A 22,060-nucleotide genomic window follows, 5' to 3' on the forward strand; every position below is an offset into this window, starting at 1 on the left:
GGGCTTCAGAGAGCCCTCGCCGTTTTCTTTAAGTCCCTCAACCGATGTATCGAGCTAATTTTAAATGAAGTTATGACGCTAATTAGTTAGAAATGAAAATTTGCAAACCAAAACCAACTTTTAATTCCAGGCTTCCCGAGGCCCCCCCCCCATCCCCTCCCCTCCCCTCCCTTCTGGGCCCTGGTAGCCCCCCCCCATCCCCTCCCCTCCCTTCTGGGCCCTGGTAGCCCCCCCCATGATGCCGCCGCTGACCGGGACGGCTCGGAAGAGTGGGGTAATTGGTAGAGAGGAGAAAAAGGGGGGGGGGAAATCCCCCCCACCCCAAAAAAAATAAAAGCATATCTAGAGGAGAATTTAGGAATCGGAGCATCCGCATTTCGAGGAACGTCTGCAGGGGAGTGAAAGCAACTGAGCCGCTACCTGTGTACAGGGCGCAAAATAAGAAATGTAAAAGAAGGGCAATCCACAGAACAGCCGTACAGCAGAAATCTGCCGGTAGTCCTTTTCTGTCACGTGACCTCGTTGTCAATCATTAATCTGGAACGGTTGCCATGACAGGAGCGGTGTGTAAAGTAGAGACCGGATGGAAACTGTCGTGGTTTCCGCAGCCGGTCTGCCTGTCAGGTGGGGTTCGGTGTGTTAAACGCCCGTCTAAGTTTGGACGGCACCTGTTGGAAACACCAGGATTCAAACGGTGTCAGCCGGTCCGATGTAAGCGGAAATACGGCCAGTCATCACACTAGCGACCAGAGGAGGCGCTAGTGCAGCGACCAGGACACATACCCACACCGGGTTCCCACCCGCAGACACGGCCAATTGTGTGTGTAGGGACGCCCGACCAAGCCGGAGGTAACACGGGGATTCGAACCGGCGAGCCCCATGTTGGTAGGCAACGGAATAGACCGCTACGCTACCCAGATGTTTTTATTCAAAGCGTGTCTCTTAATATCTTAGACAGAGAAAGTGAGAGAAATCGAGAGCGAGGGAGACGAAGAGAAGAAGAGACAAAGATCACAAGCTGTGTTATAACACACCCACACACAGACACACAAAGACACATACACACACACACACACACACAAACACAGCACCCCACCCACCGGATATCAATTGTTCTCTCGTTTTGATCCAAGCTCTCATTTCCAAACTTCAGTAGATAGAAATCTATTTGCAACACGCCAAGACACATCTGCATGTAGGTCAAGATCCTACATGTAGGAAAAGACACATCTGCTCTACATGTAGGACAAGACACATCTACATGTAGGACAAGACACATCTACATGTAGGGACAAGACACATCCACATTTAGGACAAGACACATCTACATGTAGGACAAGACACATCTGCATGTAGGACAAGACACATGTACATGTAGGACAAGACACATCTACATGTAGGACAAGACACATCTACATGTAGGACAAGGACACATCTACATGTAGGACAAGACACATCTACATGTAGGACAAGACACATCCACATTTAGGACAAGACACATCTACATGTAGCACAAGACACATCTGCATGTAGCACAAGACAACATCTGCATGTAGCACAAGACACATGTACATGTAGGGGCAAGACACATCTACATTTAGGACAAGACACATCTACATGTAGCACAAGACACATCTACATTTAGGACAAGACACATCTACATGTAGGACAAGGACACATCTACATGTAGCACAAGACACATCTGCATGTAGGACAAGACACATCTGCATGTAGCACAAGACACATCTGCATGTAGGACAAGACACATCTGCATGTAGGACAAGATCCTGCATGTAGGACAAGACACATCTACATGTAGCACAAGACACATCTGCATGTAGGACAAGACACATCTGCATGTAGGACAAGATCCTGCATGTAGGACAAGACACATCTACATGTAGGGCAAGACACATCTGCATGTAGCACAAGACACATGTACATGTAGGACAAGACACATGTACATGTAGCACAAGACACAAGTACATGTAGGACAAGACACATCTGCATATAGCACAAGACACATCTGCCTGTAGCACAAGACACATCTGCATGCAGGACAAGACACATCTGCATGTAGGACAAGACACATCTGCATGTAGGACAAGACACATCTGCATATAGCACAAGACACATCTACATGTAGGACAAGACACATCTGCATGTAGGACAAGACACATCTGCATGTAGGACAAGACACATCTGCATATAGCACAAGACACATCTGCATGTAGGACAAGACACATCTGCATATAGCACAAGACACATCTACATGTAGCACAAGACACATCTACATGTTAGGACAAGACACATCTGCATGTAGGACAAGACACATCTACATGTAGGACAAGACACATCTGCATGTAGCACAAGACACATCTGCCTGTAGCACAAGACACATCTACATTAGGACAAGACACATCTGCATGTAGGACAAGACACATCTACATGTAGGGACAAGACACATCTGCATGTAGCACAAGACACATCTGCCTGTAGCACAAGAACACTCTGCATGTAGCACAAGACACATCTACATGTAGGACAAGACACATCTGCATGTAGGACAAGACACATCTGCATGTAGGACAAGACACATCTGCCTGTAGCACAAGACACATCTGCATGTAGCACAAGACACATCTGCATGTAGGACAAGACACATCTACATGTAGGACAAGACACATCTACATGTAGCACAAGACACATCTACATGTAGCACAAGACACATCTACATGTAGGACAAGACACATCTGCATGTAGCACAAGACACATCTACATGTAGGACAAGACACATCTACATGTAGCACAAGACACATCTACATGTAGCACAAGACACATCTACATGTAGGACAAGACACATCTGCATGTAGCACAAGACACATCTACATGTAGGACAAGACACATCTGCATGTAGGACAAGACACATCTGCATGTAGCACAAGACACATCTACATGTAGGACAAGACACATCTACATATAGCAGAAGACACATCTACGTGTAGGACAAGACACATCTACATATAGCAGAAGACACATCTACGTGTAGGACAAGACACATCTGCATGTAGACGAGGGTGGAGTGTAGGTGTGTTGGAGTGTAGGTTTGTAGGAGTGTAGGTGTGTAGAAGTGTAGGTGTGTAAGAGTGTAGGAGTGTAGGAATGTAGGTGTGTAGGAGTGTAGGTGTGTAGGAGTGTAGGAATGTAGGAGTGTAGGTGTGTAGGAGTGTAGGTATGTAGGTATGTAAGAGTGTAGGAGTGTAGGTGTGTAGGAGTGTAGGTATGTAGGTATGTAAGAGTGTAGGAGTGTAGGTGTGTAGGTGTTTAGGAGTGTAGGTATGTAAGAGTGTAGGAGTGTAGGTATGTAGGAGTGTAGGTGTGTAGGTATGTAGGTATGTAAGAGTGTAGGTGTGTAGGAGTGTAGGTGTGTAGGAGTGTAGGTGTTTAGGAGTGTAGGTATGTAAGAGTGTAGGAGTGTAGGTGTGTAGGAGTGTAGGTGTTTAGGTGTGTTGGAGTGTAGGAGTGTAGGTGTGTAGGAGTGTAGGTGTGTAGGAGTGTAGGTGTGTAGGAGTGTAGGTGTTTAGGTGTGTAGGAGTGTAGGTATGTAAGAGTGTAGGTGTGTATGAGTGTAGGTGTGTAGGAGTGTAGGTGTTTAGGTGTGTAGGAGTGTAGGTGTGTAGGAGTGTAGGTGTGTAGGAGTGTAGGTGTGTAGGGGTGTAGGGGTGTAGGGGTGTAGGAGTGTAGGGGTGTAGGAGTGTAGGTGTGTAGGGGTGTAGGAGTGTAGGTGTGTAGGTGTGTAGGAGTGTAGGAGTGTAGGTGTGTAGGAGTGTAGGAGTGTAGGTGTGTAGGAGTGTAGGTGTGTAGGAGTGTAGGAGTGTAGGTGTGTAGGAGTGTAGGAGTGTAGGAGTGTAGGAGTGTAGGTGTGTAGGTAAGGTGACTATGACTTGTCATGAGGCTGTGAATGAAACCAGTCAAACCCATGTTGTGACTTGACCACAGTTGGCATCTGACCTGACGGACACAGTGAAGCGTTCACCCACATGATAAATGAACATGTGGGGGACGTTCCACCATCAGTCCCCTGCAGAACGAAGGACGGAGGACAGACGCTCCTTCATGCCAGACGTCTTGTCCTCCATCCCAGAACTGGATGACGTTGTGTGTTGCTTTTGGTTGTAGCTACTTTGAGGCTTCCAGACTTTTGATGTGAACGGTGGGGATGTCACCTGATGTGTGTGTATAGTGTGGTGTGGTGTGGTGTGGTGTGGTGTGGTGTGGTGTGGTGTGGTGGTAGGGGGCACCTACTTTCATGTTTTCAACATCTGGAAGTCATCTTTGGGGGTTTTGTACAATGGGCCACCTGTGCTGCCTGTGTGTGGAGGCTGTGGAGATGAGAGGAAAGTGAAGCGCTCTGGTTTGGCCTGACATGAAGGTGGAGGGGTTCCTCTGCTGCTGCTGCTGCTGCTGCTGCTGCTGCGGGGCAGGGGTGAGACGGGTGTAGCTGTGGTCCAGTAGATGTGGTCATTTATTATACTGCGTTTATTAGAACCACCCGCACCAGCCCAATGGTCATTTCTGTAAATACATATTTATAATACCGTTGATATGCTCACTAACCCGGGGGCCCGATGACAATATACATGGAAGTGTGCGTGATATGGAGGTACACAAACACACACATCTATCAGGAGATTTACCGTGTCCGGCCGAGGTTCATCACAGTGAACCATTCGGTAATGTAAAGTATAACATGAAACCAAAAGTGGTTTCCGAATAATACTCCCTTAAACACGTCACACATACTCATCAATTTAGACAGCAAAATTGTGTATCGTGATTTGACAATATCCAAATTTCATACTGACTACCAGTTAAGGATGACAAGAGTTCACCTATATATATATATATATATATATATATATATATGTATATATATATATATATATATATGTATATATATATACACACACCTATATACACACACACACACACATATATATATATATACACACACACACACACACACACACACACACACACACATATATATATATATATTTATATATTCACCACCTCCTCTGATGATCCGGGGAGGGCTGCAGACTACCACATGCCTCCTCCCATACATGTGGAGTCACCAGCCGCTTCTTTTCACCTGACAGTGAGGAGTTTCACCAGGGGGACGTAGCCCGTGGGAGGATCACGCTATTCCCCCCAGTTCCCCCTCGAACAGGCGCCCCGACCGACCAGAGGAGGCGCTAGTGCAGCGACCAGGACACATACCCATATCTGACTTCCCACCCGCAGACACGGCCAGTTGTGTCTGTAGGGACGCCCGACCAAGCCGGAGGTAACACGGGGATTCGAACCGGCGATCCCCGTGTTGGTAGGCAACGGACTAGACCGCTACGCCACCCGGACGCCCATCACGTGTTAATGCTAATGAAACGTAGCATCTGTAAATACTGTACGGCAGACACCTACAAGCTGCCGATGTTCTGCTGTGCAGGGTTTCTATTGTGAGTTGGGTTTTTTTAATTTTATATTTTGCTTTCTGTCCACGCATCCTTAGTATTGCCTGAATCCCTTTACTCCCCTCCCCCCCCCCAACCTGCTATTCCCCTACACCAGGGGTGTCAAAATCCAGGCCTCGAGGGCCGCAGTGTCTGCAGGTATTTGTTGCAACCGTGCTGATTTAACTAATTAGCTCCCCTCCTGGATCAAGGAGGGAGAGGAACTAGTTTAATCAGGTGGTGCAGTGCATGGTTGCAACAAGTACCTGCAGACACTGCGGCCCTCGAGGCCCTCGAGGCCTGGAGTTGGACACCCCTGCCCTACACGAAGGTGCCAACTAGGTGCTCTTATCTTCAGGTTTGGTCACGTGGTTCGTCTTCCATGCAGCTTCATGTCAAGGCGAATTCCTTGTGCCTGCAGATCTACTTGGCAATCAGAACTTGCTTCAAGTTAATCCTTGCATCGTCTCTTCGGATAGATTTTTTTTTTGTTTTTTAACAGCATATTAATTATTCTTTCTGGAGTTGCAGATATCAGCTCCTTATCTGAAGGAGTTTACACGTCTACAGTTAGTAAGTGTGAGTGATAATATAAAAGGGTCGGAGGTCACGCAGTTGGGCGATGCCCCGTCACCGGTGATATGAAAGCGGCACGGTTCGCTGGAAACGCCGGTGATCTGTTTGACAATTGCTGGAAGTGTGCTGAGAGGTCGTCGCTCCGCACAGCGCAGATTATGTTGGCCCGCCGCCAAGGCCCACATATGACAGCTGCTGCTTCTCGTTCTGCTAACCAGGAAGGCAGCCGCACAGTGTTCACAACAGTTGTGTTCACACACACAATCACCGACGCACGCACTCACTCACTCACTCACTGTCTCACACACACACACACAAACACACACAGAGTTGCGCTAACACAAGCACAGACGTACCCAAATATGGTCTAACATGCAAACAAACCACTTACTACCCGCACTAACATAAACTCACACACACACACACATATATGGACTCACACTTCACACTTGCATAAACACAAACTTGCACTAACATATGCATTGGCACGGGAAGTGGGGTGTGTGTGTAGGGGGCTGAAGCGCCCCCTAGTGGTGGGTGCAGCCCCCACCCTCCAGTAGTGGCAGGTGGCTGTGTACCATCTCAGACCCAACAGTATGCCTAACTTTTCCTAACGTACAAATGCAACAAAATAAATAAATAAAATAACAACAACATGCCTTTATTTTGAACCGCGGGCTGGGCTGTGTGGAATGTACATTTCTAGTGATAAAGTCAGTAAACACAACATTCCACATCTGCTACACACGCGCCTTACAAACAAACCCATGACGTCATACTGTAGCGACCGGGAGAGGCGGTCACTCTGACTGTTGGTGGTGGTTCTGCGCTGGGGGAGTGCAGTGGCTGATGGGACTGTTCATTCATTCATTCATTCATTCATTCATTCATTCATTCCTTCATTCATCAGCCGCTTCTCCGGGGTCGGGTCACGGTGGCAGCAAGCTAAGTTGGGCACTTCAGACGTCCCTCTCCCCAGCAACCCCCTCCAGCTCCTCCTGGGGGATCCCAAGGCGCTCCCAGGCCAGATTGGACATGTAGTGCCTCCAGTGAGTTCTGGATCTACCCCGGGGTCTCCTCCCAGTTGGCCGTGCCCGGTAAACCTCCAAAGGAAGGCGCCAAGGAGGCATCCTAATCAGATGCCCTAACCACCTCAATTGGCTCCTTTCGACGCAAAGGAGCAGCGGCTCTACTCTGAGGCCGAGCTCCCTCCGGATGTCCGAGCTCCTCACCCTATCTCTCATGCTGAGCCCAGACACCCTACGGAGGAAACTCATTTCAGCCGCTTGTATCCACGGTCTCACCCTTTCGGTCACTCCCCAAAGCTCATGACCATAGGTGAGAGTTGGAAAGAAGACTGACTGGTAAATTGAGAGCTTTGCCTTCTGGCTCAGCTCCCTCTTCACCACAACAGTCTAGTACAACATCCGCATTACTGCTGATGCTGCACCAACCCGCCTATCAATCTCCAGCTCCACCCTACTCTCACTCGGGAACAAGACCCTGAGATACTTGAACTCCTTCACTTGAGGCAACAACTCATCCCCAACCCGGAGGGAGCAATCCACCATTTTCCGGTAGAGAACCATGGCCTCAGACCTGGAGGTGCTGACTCTCATCCCGGCCATTTCACACTCAGCTGCAAACCGCCCCAGTGTGCGCCGGAGGTCCCGTTCTGATGGAGCCAACAAAACCACATCATCTGCAAACAGCAGAGATGCAGTTCTGAGGTTCCCAAAACGGACACACTCCTCTCCTTGGCTGCGCCTTGAGATCCTGTCCATGAATATCACAAACAGAATGGGAGACAAGGGACAACCTTGGCGGAGTCCGACACCCACCGAAAACGTTTGACTTCGTGCCAAGAATGCGGACACAGCTCTCACATTGGTTATACAACGACCGGATGGCTTGTAGCATCTGCCCCGGTACCCCATACTCCCACAGTAGTACCCCCCATAGAGTGCCCCGGGGTACAAGTCCACAAAACACATGTAGACTGTTTGGGACTGTTAATGTTAGATTTAAAATTGTGTTTTAATGACGTGGTGTTCATGTTGTGGTTATTCTTGTGTTGTTGTTTTGGGGGTTCGACTCAGACTAAGTAGGAGACCGTTTACTGACCAACTGACTGTAGGATCGTGACTGGGACTGATGTCGCGGCTTGGATAATGGGTGGATGGATGGATGGGTAAGGGTAGATGAGAGTTAGCCGGACATGCCATTGTTCATGCGACATATAAAAACGTACTCATAGGTCTTCTGCCACGTTTCAAATGGTTGCTGCAGAGGAACAGGAATATGTTGTGCCATAATGGCGCTGACCCTGACAGGCCCTTCTCTGTTATCCATTTAATATTATCACTGTACTTCATTCTCCCCTTTCAATCATTTTGATCCACGCTCACTGGGACTAACCACTAAGTAAATATGAATGTCAGTGTAAAGTGTAACTGATGGAGAACATCTGCAGCGGGGATGGCTGTATCTAGCAGATGGCTTTTTTCCACTTTCCTGGTGGGAATCTGGGATGTGGGGTGTGCATCAGTTTGGAAGCAAGGACACTGATCTATCTGGTGTGTGTGTGTGTTTGGACAGGGAGAGACGGGTGTTTGATAATGCTGACATGCTGAATATGCATATGAGACGGTGAAAAATGTTTTGTGTTGCTCTTAACTCCTGCAGAGACATTATCCAAGATTGGGAAATTACCCTGTAAATGGGAATTAAACGGACTTGACGGAGTGCAGGGCTTTTGTCAAGCTGTCCATTGGATTTAAGTTTAATGTGGCCTGAAGAACTGACTGCTGTCCTCAGCGTGTTCTTCCATCTCGAGGGCCTCAGCGCCGTCACATTTAGTGTGATGGAGGTCTGCTGTCCAGCTGGACCGGCACATTAAATGACTGGAAGTGAGTCAGCTGGACTCGTGTTACCTTTGCACAACTGGTATTGCAGGAAATAAAACACGGTTTGCTGTTTTTATAGCAGCTTTGATGGACAGCCATCAGATGACCTGGACACACAATGTGAGCTTGGCCAAGGGAGTTTCTGTACTGATGCGAATGTTTGTGCTAACATCTTCTCTCTCTCTCTCTCTCTCTCTCTCTCTCTCTCTCTCTCTCTCTCTCTCTCTCTCTCTCTCTCTCTCTCTCTCTCTCTCTCTCTCTCTCTCTCTCTCTCTTTCTCTCTCACACTCTCTCGCTCTCTCTCAAATTCAAAAGTGCTTTATTGGCATGACAAATAGGTCTCTCTCTCGCTGTCTCTCTCACTCTCTTGCTCTCTCTCGCTCTCTCTTTCCCCCTCCTTGTTTCACTCTCTCTCTTTAACTGTTTGTCTCTGTCAATCTCCCATCCCCCCCCCCGTCTCTCTCGTGCTCTCTCTCTTAACTTCTCTGTATTTCTTTCCTTGTCTGTGTGTGTTCATCTGTCTCTCTCGGTTCACTTCAACAAGTCTTAATTGGCACGACCATAGTTAATTGCAGCACCATGGAAGCACACAGCACCATGCGACTGCGGGGGCAACATGTGGTCGTTTGGATGTCAGCATTAGTTTAAAGACGGCTAAATGTAAATTTGAAATATTGAATGATTTTATTTTAATGTCCCCCTCTCCCTCCTTTCCAGCTGAAGCAGCCAGACAAAGCTGCGGCCGCGGCCCACACATATTTCCAGGCCAACCCGGAGCATGTGGAGATGGGTCAGAACCTGGAGCAGTACAAAGACCTGCAGGGGGTCCAGGAGGACCACTTTGTGGACCGAGAGGCCCGACCGCACCAGGTGAGAAGCGGGCCCTGTTGACCTGTTCATGTCCTCATCATCATATTTCTTTCTTTTATGTCAGTTTTGAGTGGCGGGGTACTTCAAATGTAAATGAATACACGCTGGGTTGGTGACCTGAAAGACAGTCCAATGTGATATAGGCGGTACGGTGGCGCAGTGGTTAGCGCAGTCGCCTCACAGCAGGAGGGTCCTGGGTTTGAGCCCCTGGGTTGTCCAACCTTTGGGGTCATCCCAGGTCATCCTCTGTGTGGAGTTTACATGTTCGCCCTGTGTCTGCGTGGGTTTCCTGCGGGTGCTCCGGTTTCCTCCCACAGTCCAATGACATGTAGGTCAGGTGAATCAGCCATACTAAATTGGCCCTAGGTGTGAATGTGTGTGTGTGTGTGTTTGTGTGTGTGTGTGTGTGTGTGTGTGTGTGTGTGTGTGTGTGTGTGTGTGTGTGTGTGTGTGTGTGTGTGTGTGTCGGCCCTGTGATGGATTGGTGGCCTGTTTCCAGGGTGTCTCCCTGCCTGCCGCCCAATGTATGCTGGTATAGGCTCCAGCATCCCGGGACCCGGATTCGGATAATGGGTGGATATATACACTACCGTTCAAAAGTTTGGGATCACCCAAACAATTTTGTGTTTTCCATGAAAAGTCACACTTATTCACCACCATATGTTGTGAAATGAATAGAAAATAGAGTCAAGACATTGACAAGGTTAGAAATAATGATTTGTATTTGAAATAAGATTTTTTTTACATCAAACTTTGCTTTCGTCAAAGAATCCTCCATTTGCAGCAATTACAGCATTGCAGACCTTTGGCATTCTAGCTGTTAATTTGTTGAGGTAATCTGGAGAAATTGCACCCCACGCTTCCAGAAGCAGCTCCCACAAGTTGGATTGGTTGGATGGGCACTTCTTTGAGCAGATTGAGTTTCTGGAGCATCACATTTGTGGGGTCAATTAAACGCTCAAAATGGCCAGAAAAAGAGAACTTTCATCTGAAACTCGACAGTCTATTCTTGTTCTTAGAAATGAAGGCTATTCCATGCGAGAAATTGCTAAGAAATTGAAGATTTCCTACACCGGTGTGTACTACTCCCTTCAGAGGACAGCACAAACAGGCTCTAACAGGTACTAGTTAATGAAGATGCCAGTTGGGGACCTGTGAGGCATCTGTTTCTCAAACTAGAGACTCTAATGTACTTATCTTCTTGCTCAGTTGTGCAACGCGGCCTCCCACTTCTTTTTCTACTCTGGTTAGAGCCTGTTTGTGCTGTCCTCTGAAGGGAGTAGTACACACCGGTGTAGGAAATCTTCAATTTCTTAGCAATTTCTCGCATGGAATAGCCTTCATTTCTAAGAACAAGAATAGACTGTCGAGTTTCAGATGAAAGTTCTCTTTTTCTGGCCATTTTGAGCGTTTAATTGACCCCACAAATGTGATGCTCCAGAAACGCAATCTGCTCAAAGAAGTGCCCATCCAACCAATCCAACTTGTGGGAGCTGCTTCTGGAAGCGTGGGGTGCAATTTCTCCAGATTACCTCAACAAATTAACAGCTAGAATGCCAAAGGTCTGCAATGCTGTAATTGCTGCAAATGGAGGATTCTTTGACGAAAGCAAAGTTTGATGTAAAAAAAATCTTATTTCAAATACAAATCATTATTTCTAACCTTGTCAATGTCTTGACTCTATTTTCTATTCATTTCACAACATATGGTGGTGAATAAGTGTGACTTCTCATGGAAAACACGAAATTGTTTGGGTGATCCCAAACTTTTGAACGGTAGTGTATATATATATATATATACTTAGTACAATCCCCCCAAGCTCCACAGCTTGGGGGGATTAGTCTGTTGCAGAAGGCACTCCTGCGTTTGATCAGTGTGTTGTGGAGGGGGTGTGACTCATTGTTCATGATGGCCAACAGTTCGGTCAGCATCCTCTTCTCTGACACCGTTGCCAGAGAGTCCAGATTCACCCCAGCACAGCGAAGGTGGCACTGGCCACCACAGACTGGTAGAACATCTGCAGCATCATACTGCAGACGTATGATTATCATGATAATGATATTTTGCATATTGCCCAGCACAAGAGAAGTGCTAGTGCATAAAGACTCGTAGGTTTGGGTTATTTTTACGTCATTCGCTGTCTCGATAGATGAGCGCTGGTTATTCACTTTTCTTTTCTTTTTGTTAATTTCCCCCTTTTTCTCCCCAATTGTACCCGGCCAATTACCCCACTCTTCCGAGCCGTCCCGGTCGCTGCTCCACCCCCTCTGCCAATCCGGGGAGGGCTGCAGACTACCACACGCCTCCTCCCATACATGTGGAGTCACCAGCCGCTTCTTTTCACCTGACAGTGAGGAGTTTCACCAGAGGGACGTAGCACGTGGGAAGATGGTGCTATTCCCCCCAGTTCCCCCTCCCCCCTGAACAGGCGCCGCGACCGACCAGAGGAGGCGCTAGTGCAGCAACCAGGACACATACCCACATACACATACCCACAGGTAACACGGGGATTCGAGCCGGAGCTCCCCGTGTTGGTAGGCAACAGAATAGACCGCTGTGCTACCTGGATGGCCGTCGTTCACGTTTTTACTTGCGTCCCTCTTTCCATTTGCTCTTCCTCTTTGTTGCTCCTTTTTGTTCTCGTTCCATCTCTCTCTACGTATCTCTTGTTCCCCTCTCTCGCTCTCTCTCGCTGTGTCCATTGTGCTCGCTCCTTGTCTCGTTTGCTTTTTCTCTCCGTTCTCTTTCTTTCCCCAGTCAAATTTTATTTTAAATACAGTTCTCCTCATCTCTCTCTCTCTCTCTTTCTCTCTCTCTCTCTCTCCTCCCGTCTCTCTCTCCTTCCTCAGCACTCCTTCTCGGCAGGGGTAAGGTTATACGACCAGGGGGACTACGAGGGAGCCATTGTCCTCTTCGAGGAGGCCCTGGAGGAGTACTACAAAGCAGATGTGGAGTGCAGGGCCCTCTGCCAGGGGCCACAGAGGTTCGAGGGCCACAACCACCTCCTCTACCGTTACAGCCTCCATGAACTCATATCGGGTAAGAGCCCGGACGAGGCCGAATGCACCATACATATACACACACAGTACACTAACATATACACACACAGTACATATACACATGGAACACAATACACAAATACTATATACACACAGAACACAGTACATCAACATATACACACAGTACATAAACATATACACACAGAACATATACACACAGAACACAGTACATAAACATATACACACAGAACTCACAGTACATAAACATATACACACAGAACATATACACACAGAACACAGTACATAAATATATACACACAGTACATATACACATAGAACACACAATACATCAACATATATGCACAGAAAACACGATACTTCCACATATATCCACAGATCCCATAGTGCCTCAACATATACACATGTAACACACAATATATCAGCAAATACACAAATGGCGTCACATGAAATGTGTGCCGCTAGTACAATCCTCTCAACAGTGGGGGCCATAAGCCACTATTACGGCTGCAGCACATCCAGAAGTATTTGAATGAAAATGTCAAAGTGAACTGAAGTCAAAGGTTTTTGTCGTTGCTTCACATTATGTTGTGATGTCAATGACTTTAGGCCACACTCGTTACCTCTCAATAACACAACGCTCTTGTGCCTCAAATCACAGGCAGTCAAGACATCTCTGAACTCAGTCCGCCAATGAACGATTTGAATTTGTCAGGCAAATCTGTCTTTTTCTACATGACTGTATTGTAGCGAATTCGGGGGACAACGCAACCACAGGAACTGCCGCGGCCGGGAAGCGAACCCGTATCGCCCGCACCGCAGGAGGCATCGCTAACCGCTCGACTAAAGGGTCAGACCCGCCTGCCAGCGGCCAGCGTGTCTTCTTATCCATGCACGTTACACTATTGTTGCGTATAGAAGTGTGCGTTGGGGCTGCTGTGTTGGATACAGGCTCCATTTTAATACGACTTAAGATCGAGCTCTTATTAACGTCGTTTGCCAGGTACAGAATGTTCAGTGCATATTCAAGACGATGCCACATAAAAACTGCGGTAAATTTTCCTAACAGTTTATATTGCATTGTCAGACCTAAAGGAAAATGAACTTTTTTACTTTTATTTCAGATTTTTCCCTTTTTCTCCCAATTTAGTGGCCAATCGATCCCTATTCTAGTTCAAACACCCACCCTCGTACTGCATGCGTTCGCCAACTGCATCTCTCCAGCCGGCAGTCTCGAAGGAGTCGCCTCGCCACCTCCGTGACAAGGCGACTCCAGGCCGAACCACTGCTTTTTCCCCACACACCCAGAGACGCATTCATGTGACGAACACAAGCCGACTCCGAAGACAGCGCTGCCAATTATTGCTGCTTCATAGTCGGATCTGACGGAAAATGAACTCTTAAAGTGATGCTGACATCAAAATCTGAAAATTCCTATTGTTGTTGGAATGTGACCACGGAGAAATTCAGTGGCCAAAACAGCGCGTCTGCGGCCACTCGAGAGAGATCTGTGATTGGCTGTAGATGGTGTCCAATGACAAATTGTGCCGGTGGATATGTAGACACCAGTCAATTTGCATGTAGGGTGTGTCCGTACCGAGATGCCATAAAACCACGGAGAAGCCGTTCTTTCACCCCCGCCTGCTAGCTACTTGGCTCGAGTTCGTGGTATTTTGCTGAGACTTTATTATCGATCTTGCTACGACGTATTGCTATCTATCTATATATCTATCTATCTATCTATCTATCTATCTATCTATCTATCTATCTATCTATCTATCTATCTATCTGTCTATCTGTCTATCTGTCTGTCTGTCTGTCTGTCTGTCTGTCTGTCTGTCTGTCTGTCTGTCTGTCTGTCTGTCTGTCTGTCTGTCTGTCTGTCTGTCTGTCTGTCTGTCTATCTGTCTATCTATCAATTTATCTAAATATCTATCATCTATCTATCTAACAGTTATTTGTATCACCGAATCCCCCTCCTCGAAACTGTAATCCTCGCAGACGATCTCGCTCTCGCTATCCGACATTTTTTGTAAATAACATGTGACGAGCGGTACCGAGCCCCCACCCACCCACCCAGGAAGACAGTAGCCAATAGCTTTGAATTCATAAAACCACACCTATTATCGGTCATGATTCAAACTCCCAATGTTGAAAAATGTGTTCAGGAAGGGCATGTCAGTGTTTACAACCTCCCTTTCCCCTTGACACGCTACACCTCCTCCCCAATCTAAGAAAGAATCTATGGAAAACACCGTGCCTTGTTATTTCATCAAGTCCATCTTTCATGTGAGCTGTTTTGTTGATGTGAGAATGTCCCTCGCCCTTAGTGTTTAGATGCACGTCCCTCGGTTTTTTGGAAAACCTCGTCAAGAGGGAGCGTTGTTTATCTCGGAAGCGTTGGGGTTGTCCGTCGCAGACAGCTTCTGAGGCGAGCGGTATGGACATGTTTGGCCGGCCGTTCCATCTACATGGCCGGCTGTGCCGTGAGGCCGGGGGCTTTGTTGTGGTGAGAGGGTCCTTTGGGCGGCTTAGATAAAGCAAGTCAATGCTCTTTGTGCTCACTAGGTGAGCAAATCTGCTTGGCATCGGCTTGGCACCGGGCGCCACTTGGCGCGGGGTCAAAGGGCAGATGATGGAAAGCGAGCACGGTGAAGTGGAGAGAGAAAAAAGAGAGGAGGGCAAGAAAGAAAGAGAGGGGGAGGAGAGAGGGAGGAGGGGTGAGTTTGTTTTCCCGATGCCAAGAAATCCTAACTTGCTGCGTCAGCAGTTCGCCAGTCCAGCTCTAATACACTGAGTGATTTGTTTTTGATGGCACGCTTTCATTCAGATTCAAAGGCTAAAAGAATACCTATCAAATATCTGATTATGTCCGATTGTATCTGATCTGTCTCAAATGATTAGTAAAGACGAGGCCTGAACTAATCAAACAATTCCATCAATATTTGTCTTTGTCAGTTGGCAAGTTTTTCCTTGGACTGTTTTGTGAAATACAGATATTTGAATTGTGTAATTACCCTCCTTTGGTTCGCATTTCTTGGAGATAGAAAAGTCAAGCACGCACACACACACACTACACACACACACACACACACACACACACACACACACACACACACACACACACACAAAGAAAATCCTTCAGACCAATTAAATAATCACATATTGTATCTCTAAAGTTGCCCTATCATCCTCCTTCCAGCTCTGTATTTTTATTCTGGAGCTCCACTGGAGTAGCTTTGCGTAATTCACAGTTAAAAAAATATCATTATTTATCTTATACTGGCTCTTTACGCAGTCCCTTAGTTCATCCTCTGTCTGAAACAAGCCATTTTAGCTTGTTTTAGCTGTCTCCTCAAGGCCCCCCGCCCTAAAAGCCCCACTGCTTTCTTCTGATCGGCCAACTTCTGGCAGCCTGCTGATGAATTGCACTCAGTTATTATGGATCCCACTGCTTTTCTTGGCAAGGCATGCCCTATGTAGCATCCAGGCACTAGGATTCTAGGAAGACTCACCCCTACTCTGCCTCTGATTAGCTGACCTTAACCCTAACCTTAACCAACCCAACCAACGGAGGCAGTGAGTACTGGCCAATCAGAGGCAGAGTGCCATGAAAAGCAGTGGGATCCATAATAAAGCAGGCGAGTCCATGTGAGCGCCACCTCTTGCTGGTGTTGTATGAAACTCTGTCTCCCCGTCGAGATCTGTTTCCCCCTTGGTTAACCTTAACCTAATGTCTTGATGCATGCTCGATAATCCAGGTAAGGAAATCACAGAAAGTTTAATCCCCACCTTTATAAACAATACAGTGACATAACGACCGAACACAACAACCGGTTTCATATGCAAATTGCTGTGACCATTAACTAGAGTTACAATAGCCACGTGTACTATTTCACAGAGTTTTAGGGAATAGTTGAGACTGAAGAAGTCCCTTGGATGAGTGATGAAATGTTCCTCCCAACAAACACTGTGTCCAGATGAATTGATTCAACTTTCTGTGACCCTTAACCTAACCTCAACCTCACCCTAACCCTATGCTTAGCTTAACGCTTACTTAAAAAATTCTGTTCAGTGTATGCATGCAACAATTTGTCTCAGCATATTTACATGTGCCTCCGCTGGTTAGCTTTCATATCAGTTAGCTAGCTAGCGTGTCAACACCTAATGAGCAGTTTCAACAGTCAGAGGCTTCAAACAGGCAAGTCAAGTCAATTCTATTCTATTTGTATAGCCCAATATCACGAATTACAAATTTGCCTCAGTGGGCTTAATAGCAACACAAAAGCCTGTCCTTGGACCCTCTCATCGGATAAGGAACAACTCCCTAAAAAAAGTACAAAATACAGCTTGCAAAAGTTGTTGAGAGTTGTTCAAAGTTGTTGCGAAAGATGTTGTGAGCAGAGTGGCTCATATACAGTGTTTGAAATCCAGCCTATGATGGCCTGGCGGTCTGTCCAGGGTGTCTCCCTGCCTGCCGCCCAATGACTGCTGGGACAGGCTCCAGCATCCCCGCAACCCTGAGAGCAGGATAAGCGGTTTGGAGAATGGAATGGAATGGAAATCCAAACTGAATATAACATCATGTATGTATATATGTATATGTATATATACATACACTACCGTTCAAAAGTTTGGGATCACCCAAACAATTTCGTGTTTTCCATGAAAAGTCACACTTATTCACCACCATATGTTGTGAAATGAATAGAAAATAGAGTCAAGACATTGACAAGGTTAGAAATAATGATTTGTATTTGAAATAAGATTTTTTTTACATCAAACTTTGCTTTCGTCAAAGAATCCTCCATTTGCAGCAATTACAGCATTGCAGACCTTTGGCATTCTAGCTGTTAATTTGTTGAGGTAATCTGGAGAAATTGCACCCCACGCTTCCAGAAGCAGCTCCCACAAGTTGGATTGGTTGGATGGGCACTTCTTTGAGCAGATTGAGTTTCTGGAGCATCACATTTGTGGGGTCAATTAAACGCTCAAAATGGCCAGAAAAAGAGAACTTTCATCTGAAACTCGACAGTCTATTCTTGTTCTTAGAAATGAAGGCTATTCCATGCGAGAAATTGCTAAGAAATTGAAGATTTCCTACACCGGTGTGTACTACTCCCTTCAGAGGACAGCACAAACAGGCTCTAACAGGTACTATTTAATGAAGATGCCAGTTGGGGACCTGTGAGGCGTCTGTTTCTCAAACTAGAGACTCTAATGTACTTATCTTCTTGCTCAGTTGTGCAACGCGGCCTCCCACTTCTTTTTCTACTCTGGTTAGAGCCTGTTTGTGCTGTCCTCTGAAGGGAGTAGTACACACCGGTGTAGGAAATCTTCAATTTCTTAGCAATTTCTCGCATGGAATAGCCTTCATTTCTAAGAACAAGAATAGACTGTCGAGTTTCAGATGAAAGTTCTCTTTTTCTGGCCATTTTGAGCGTTTAATTGACCCCACAAATGTGATGCTCCAGAAACTCAATCTGCTCAAAGAAGTGCCCATCCAACCAATCCAACTTGTGGGAGCTGCTTCTGGAAGCGTGGGGTGCAATTTCTCCAGATTACCTCAACAAATTAACAGCTAGAATGCCAAAGGTCTGCAATGCTGTAATTCCTGCAAATGGAGGATTCTTTGACGAAAGCAAAGTTTGATGTAAAAAAAATCTTATTTCAAATACAAATCATTATTTCTAACCTTGTCAATGTCTTGACTCTATTTTCTATTCATTTCACAACATACGGTGGTGAATAAGTGTGACTTTTCATGGAAAACACAAAATTGTTTGGGTGATCCCAAACTTTTGAACGGTAGTGTATATATACACTACCGTTCAAAAGTTTGGGATCACATTGAAATGTCCATATTTTTGAAGGAAAAGCACTGTACTTTTCAATGAAGATAACTTTAAACTAGTCTTAACTTTAAAGAAATACACTCTATACATTGCTAATGTGGTAAATGACTATTCTAGCTGCAAATGTCTGGTTTTTGGTGCAATATCTACATAGGTGTATAGAGGCCCATTTCAAGCAACTATCACTCCAGTGTTCTAATGGTACAATGTGTTTGCTCATTGGCTCAGAAGGCTAATTGATGATTAGAAAACCCTTGTGCAATCATGTTCACACATCTGAAAACAGTTTAGCTCGTTACAGAAGCTACAAAACTGACCTTCCTTTGAGCAGATTGAGTTTCTGGAGCATCACATTTGTGGGGTCAATTAAACGCTCAAAATGGCCAGAAAAAGAGAACTTTCATCTGAAACTCGACAGTCTATTCTTGTTCTTAGAAATGAAGGCTATTCCATGCGAGAAATTGCTAAGAAATTGAAGATTTCCTACACCGGTGTGTACTACTCCCTTCAGAGGACAGCACAAACAGGCTCTAACCATAGTAGAAAAAGAAGTGGGAGGCCGCGTTGCACAACTGAGCAAGAAGATAAGTACATTAGAGTCTCTAGTTTGAGAAACAGACGCCTCACAGGTCCCCAGCTGGCATCTTCATTAAATAGTACCCGCAAAACACCAGTGTCAACATCTACAGTGAAGAGGCGGCTGTGGGATTCTGGGCTTCAGGGCAGAGTGGCAAAGAAAAAGCCATATCTGAGACTGACCAATAAAAGAAAAAGATTAAGATGGGCAAAAGAACACAGACATTGGACAGAGGAAGACTGGAAAAAAGTGTTGTGGACGGATGAATCCAAGTTTGAGGTGTTTGGATCACAAAGAAGAACGTTTGTGAGACGCAGAACAAATGAAAAGATGCTGGAAGAATGCCTGACGCCATCTGTTAAGCATGGTGGAGGTAATGTGATGGTCTGGGGTTGCTTTGGTGCTGGTAAGGTGGGAGATTTGTACAGGGTAAAAGGGATTCTGAATAAGGAAGGCTATCACTCCATTTTGCAACGCCATGCCATACCCAGTGGACAGCGCTTGATTGGAGCCAATTTCATCCTACAACAGGACAATGACCCTAAACACACCTCCAAATTGTGCAAGAACTATTTAGAGCAGAAGCAGGCAGCTGGTATTCTATCGGTAATGGAGTGGCCAGCGCAGTCACCAGATCTGAACCCCATTGAGCTGTTGTGGGAGCAGCTTGACCGTATGGTACGCAAGAAGTGCCCATCCAACCAATCCAACTTGTGGGAGCTGCTTCTGGAAGCGTGGGGTGCAATTTCTCCAGATTACCTCAACAAATTAACAGCTAGAATGCCAAAGGTCTGCAATGCTGTAATTCCTGCAAATGGAGGATTCTTTGACGAAAGCAAAGTTTGATGTAAAAAAAATCTTATTTCAAATACAAATCATTATTTCTAACCTTGTCAATGTCTTGACTCTATTTTCTATTCATTTCACAACATATGGTGGTGAATAAGTGTGACTTTTCATGGAAAACACAAAATTGTTTGGGTGATCCCAAACTTTTGAACGGTAGTGTATATACATATACATACATACATACATACATACATACATACATACATACATATATATACACACATACACACACACACATATATACATATACACACATATATATACACACACACACACACACACATATATATATACACACACACACACACACACATATATATATACACACACACATATATATATACATATATACACACACACACACACACACACACACACACACACACACACACACATATATATATACACAGATGTAGGAAAAAAGTTTTAATGCATAGCAGTACAGGCCTGTTTTGTGCGTCTTGCACTCATCAGCTGCTAGTAATACTTTAGTAAAACATACTTTTTCCATGATAACCCTAAAACATAGTTAGCTTTGGTCAGTAAAATTAAAATAAAATCTATGGAGAAGCCATTAAAATGTCATGGACAACCATTGGTGAAGAAGTGTATGAACTGTGTACCAACAGTCAGACAAAATAAAGTAGCATTTAAAGACACAACAGAGACAGATAGAATGAGAGAAAGGAAAATGGTCTTTTCGTGTTTTAAAGAGTTTTAAAAAAATCAAAAACATAGAAAATACAGTTTCCTGCTTGTTTTACAGTTTATAGAAAAACAGAAAATGGAAGAGGCTTTGGACATCATTGCACACGGACCATGCCCAAATCGGTATATACAGTCAGGGGCATTACTTTCCTTGCAGTTTAATGGCAGATTGTCTTTTTTTAGGGCAAATTTTCCAGCACTACATCATACACGGTTTTCACATCACGTCCGGAAGAGGACAGCTCACGGTAAATTACGTTTTCAAAATTCCCTTCATCCCAGTCGGACTTCTCACCTGTTTCAACTTTACGGCTTTTATTGACATAACCTTCCATCTGCCGCCTTTGGCTTCTCAAGACGCACTTGTTATGCCTCCTGACACAAATAACTCGTCCTCTGCCTTTTCTTATTCAGTATCCTGATACTGTCGTCGCATAATGTGCTCACAGTTGCTGGTAGGCACTCGAGCAGACCCCTGGGTGTATTGGACTGAAAACTATGTGATGATTACAGGCCGGAAAAAGGAGAGGTAGAAAAAAAAACTAACTCCATGAACGGGGTCAGAGAGTGTTGCAAGGTAACAACACAAACCCACACGTGGGATTGATTTTGAATTTCGGCAACGTGTCGGGTGAAGAGGGCTTTCCCGTTGGGAGGGAGTCGGATAGACGTGTTGCAGAAAGAGAGACTGTGTGCAGCTCGGCCGTCTGTCAGAATGGGATCCTGACAGGAATCGAATGTGACCCATTGTGTCATGGCAGGCGTGGGCGTTTTGGGTGATTTTCTTGTCCTGAATTGGTCCAAACGGTTGGCATGGGCTGTTAGCTGTCAGCTGTGGGGATTTGGTGGACATGCTCTATTACCGCCGCCAACGGCCCAGCAAGACGGCCCGCGCCCGGGCCAGACCCCCACCTCCTTCCTCTGGTCCACTGACTCTCTCTCCGTCTGTCTTTCTCTCTTTTTACTTTTACTTACTGACTTTACTCCCTTGCCTGTTTTTCTCTCTTTGCCATCTCTCTGCTGACTCACTCACTATTTTGCTGTCTTTCTCTGTTTCTCTTTCCTTTTTTCTTTCTTTCTTTCTTTCTATCTATCTATCTATCTATCTATCTATCTATCTATCTATCTATCTATCTATCTATCTATCTATCTATCTATCTATCTATCTATCTATCTATCTATCTATCTA

General features: G+C 45.7%; 1 protein-coding gene across 1 annotated transcript in view; it reads left to right on the forward strand.

Moving 5' to 3' along the window:
- p3h2 (prolyl 3-hydroxylase 2) overlaps positions 1-22,060 on the forward strand; it is a 130,176-nt gene that overhangs the window by 81,339 nt on the left and 26,777 nt on the right. Inside the window, exons 2-4 of the mRNA XM_056276902.1 lie at positions 9,713-9,865; positions 12,715-12,904; positions 15,213-15,391. Of these exons, the coding sequence (XP_056132877.1) occupies positions 9,713-9,865; positions 12,715-12,904; positions 15,213-15,391 (522 nt within the window). The remainder of the gene's footprint in view (positions 1-9,712; positions 9,866-12,714; positions 12,905-15,212; positions 15,392-22,060) is intronic.

Source organism: Lampris incognitus, chromosome 3 (genome assembly GCF_029633865.1).
Source record: "Lampris incognitus isolate fLamInc1 chromosome 3, fLamInc1.hap2, whole genome shotgun sequence".
Lineage (NCBI taxonomy): Eukaryota > Metazoa > Chordata > Actinopteri > Lampriformes > Lampridae > Lampris > Lampris incognitus.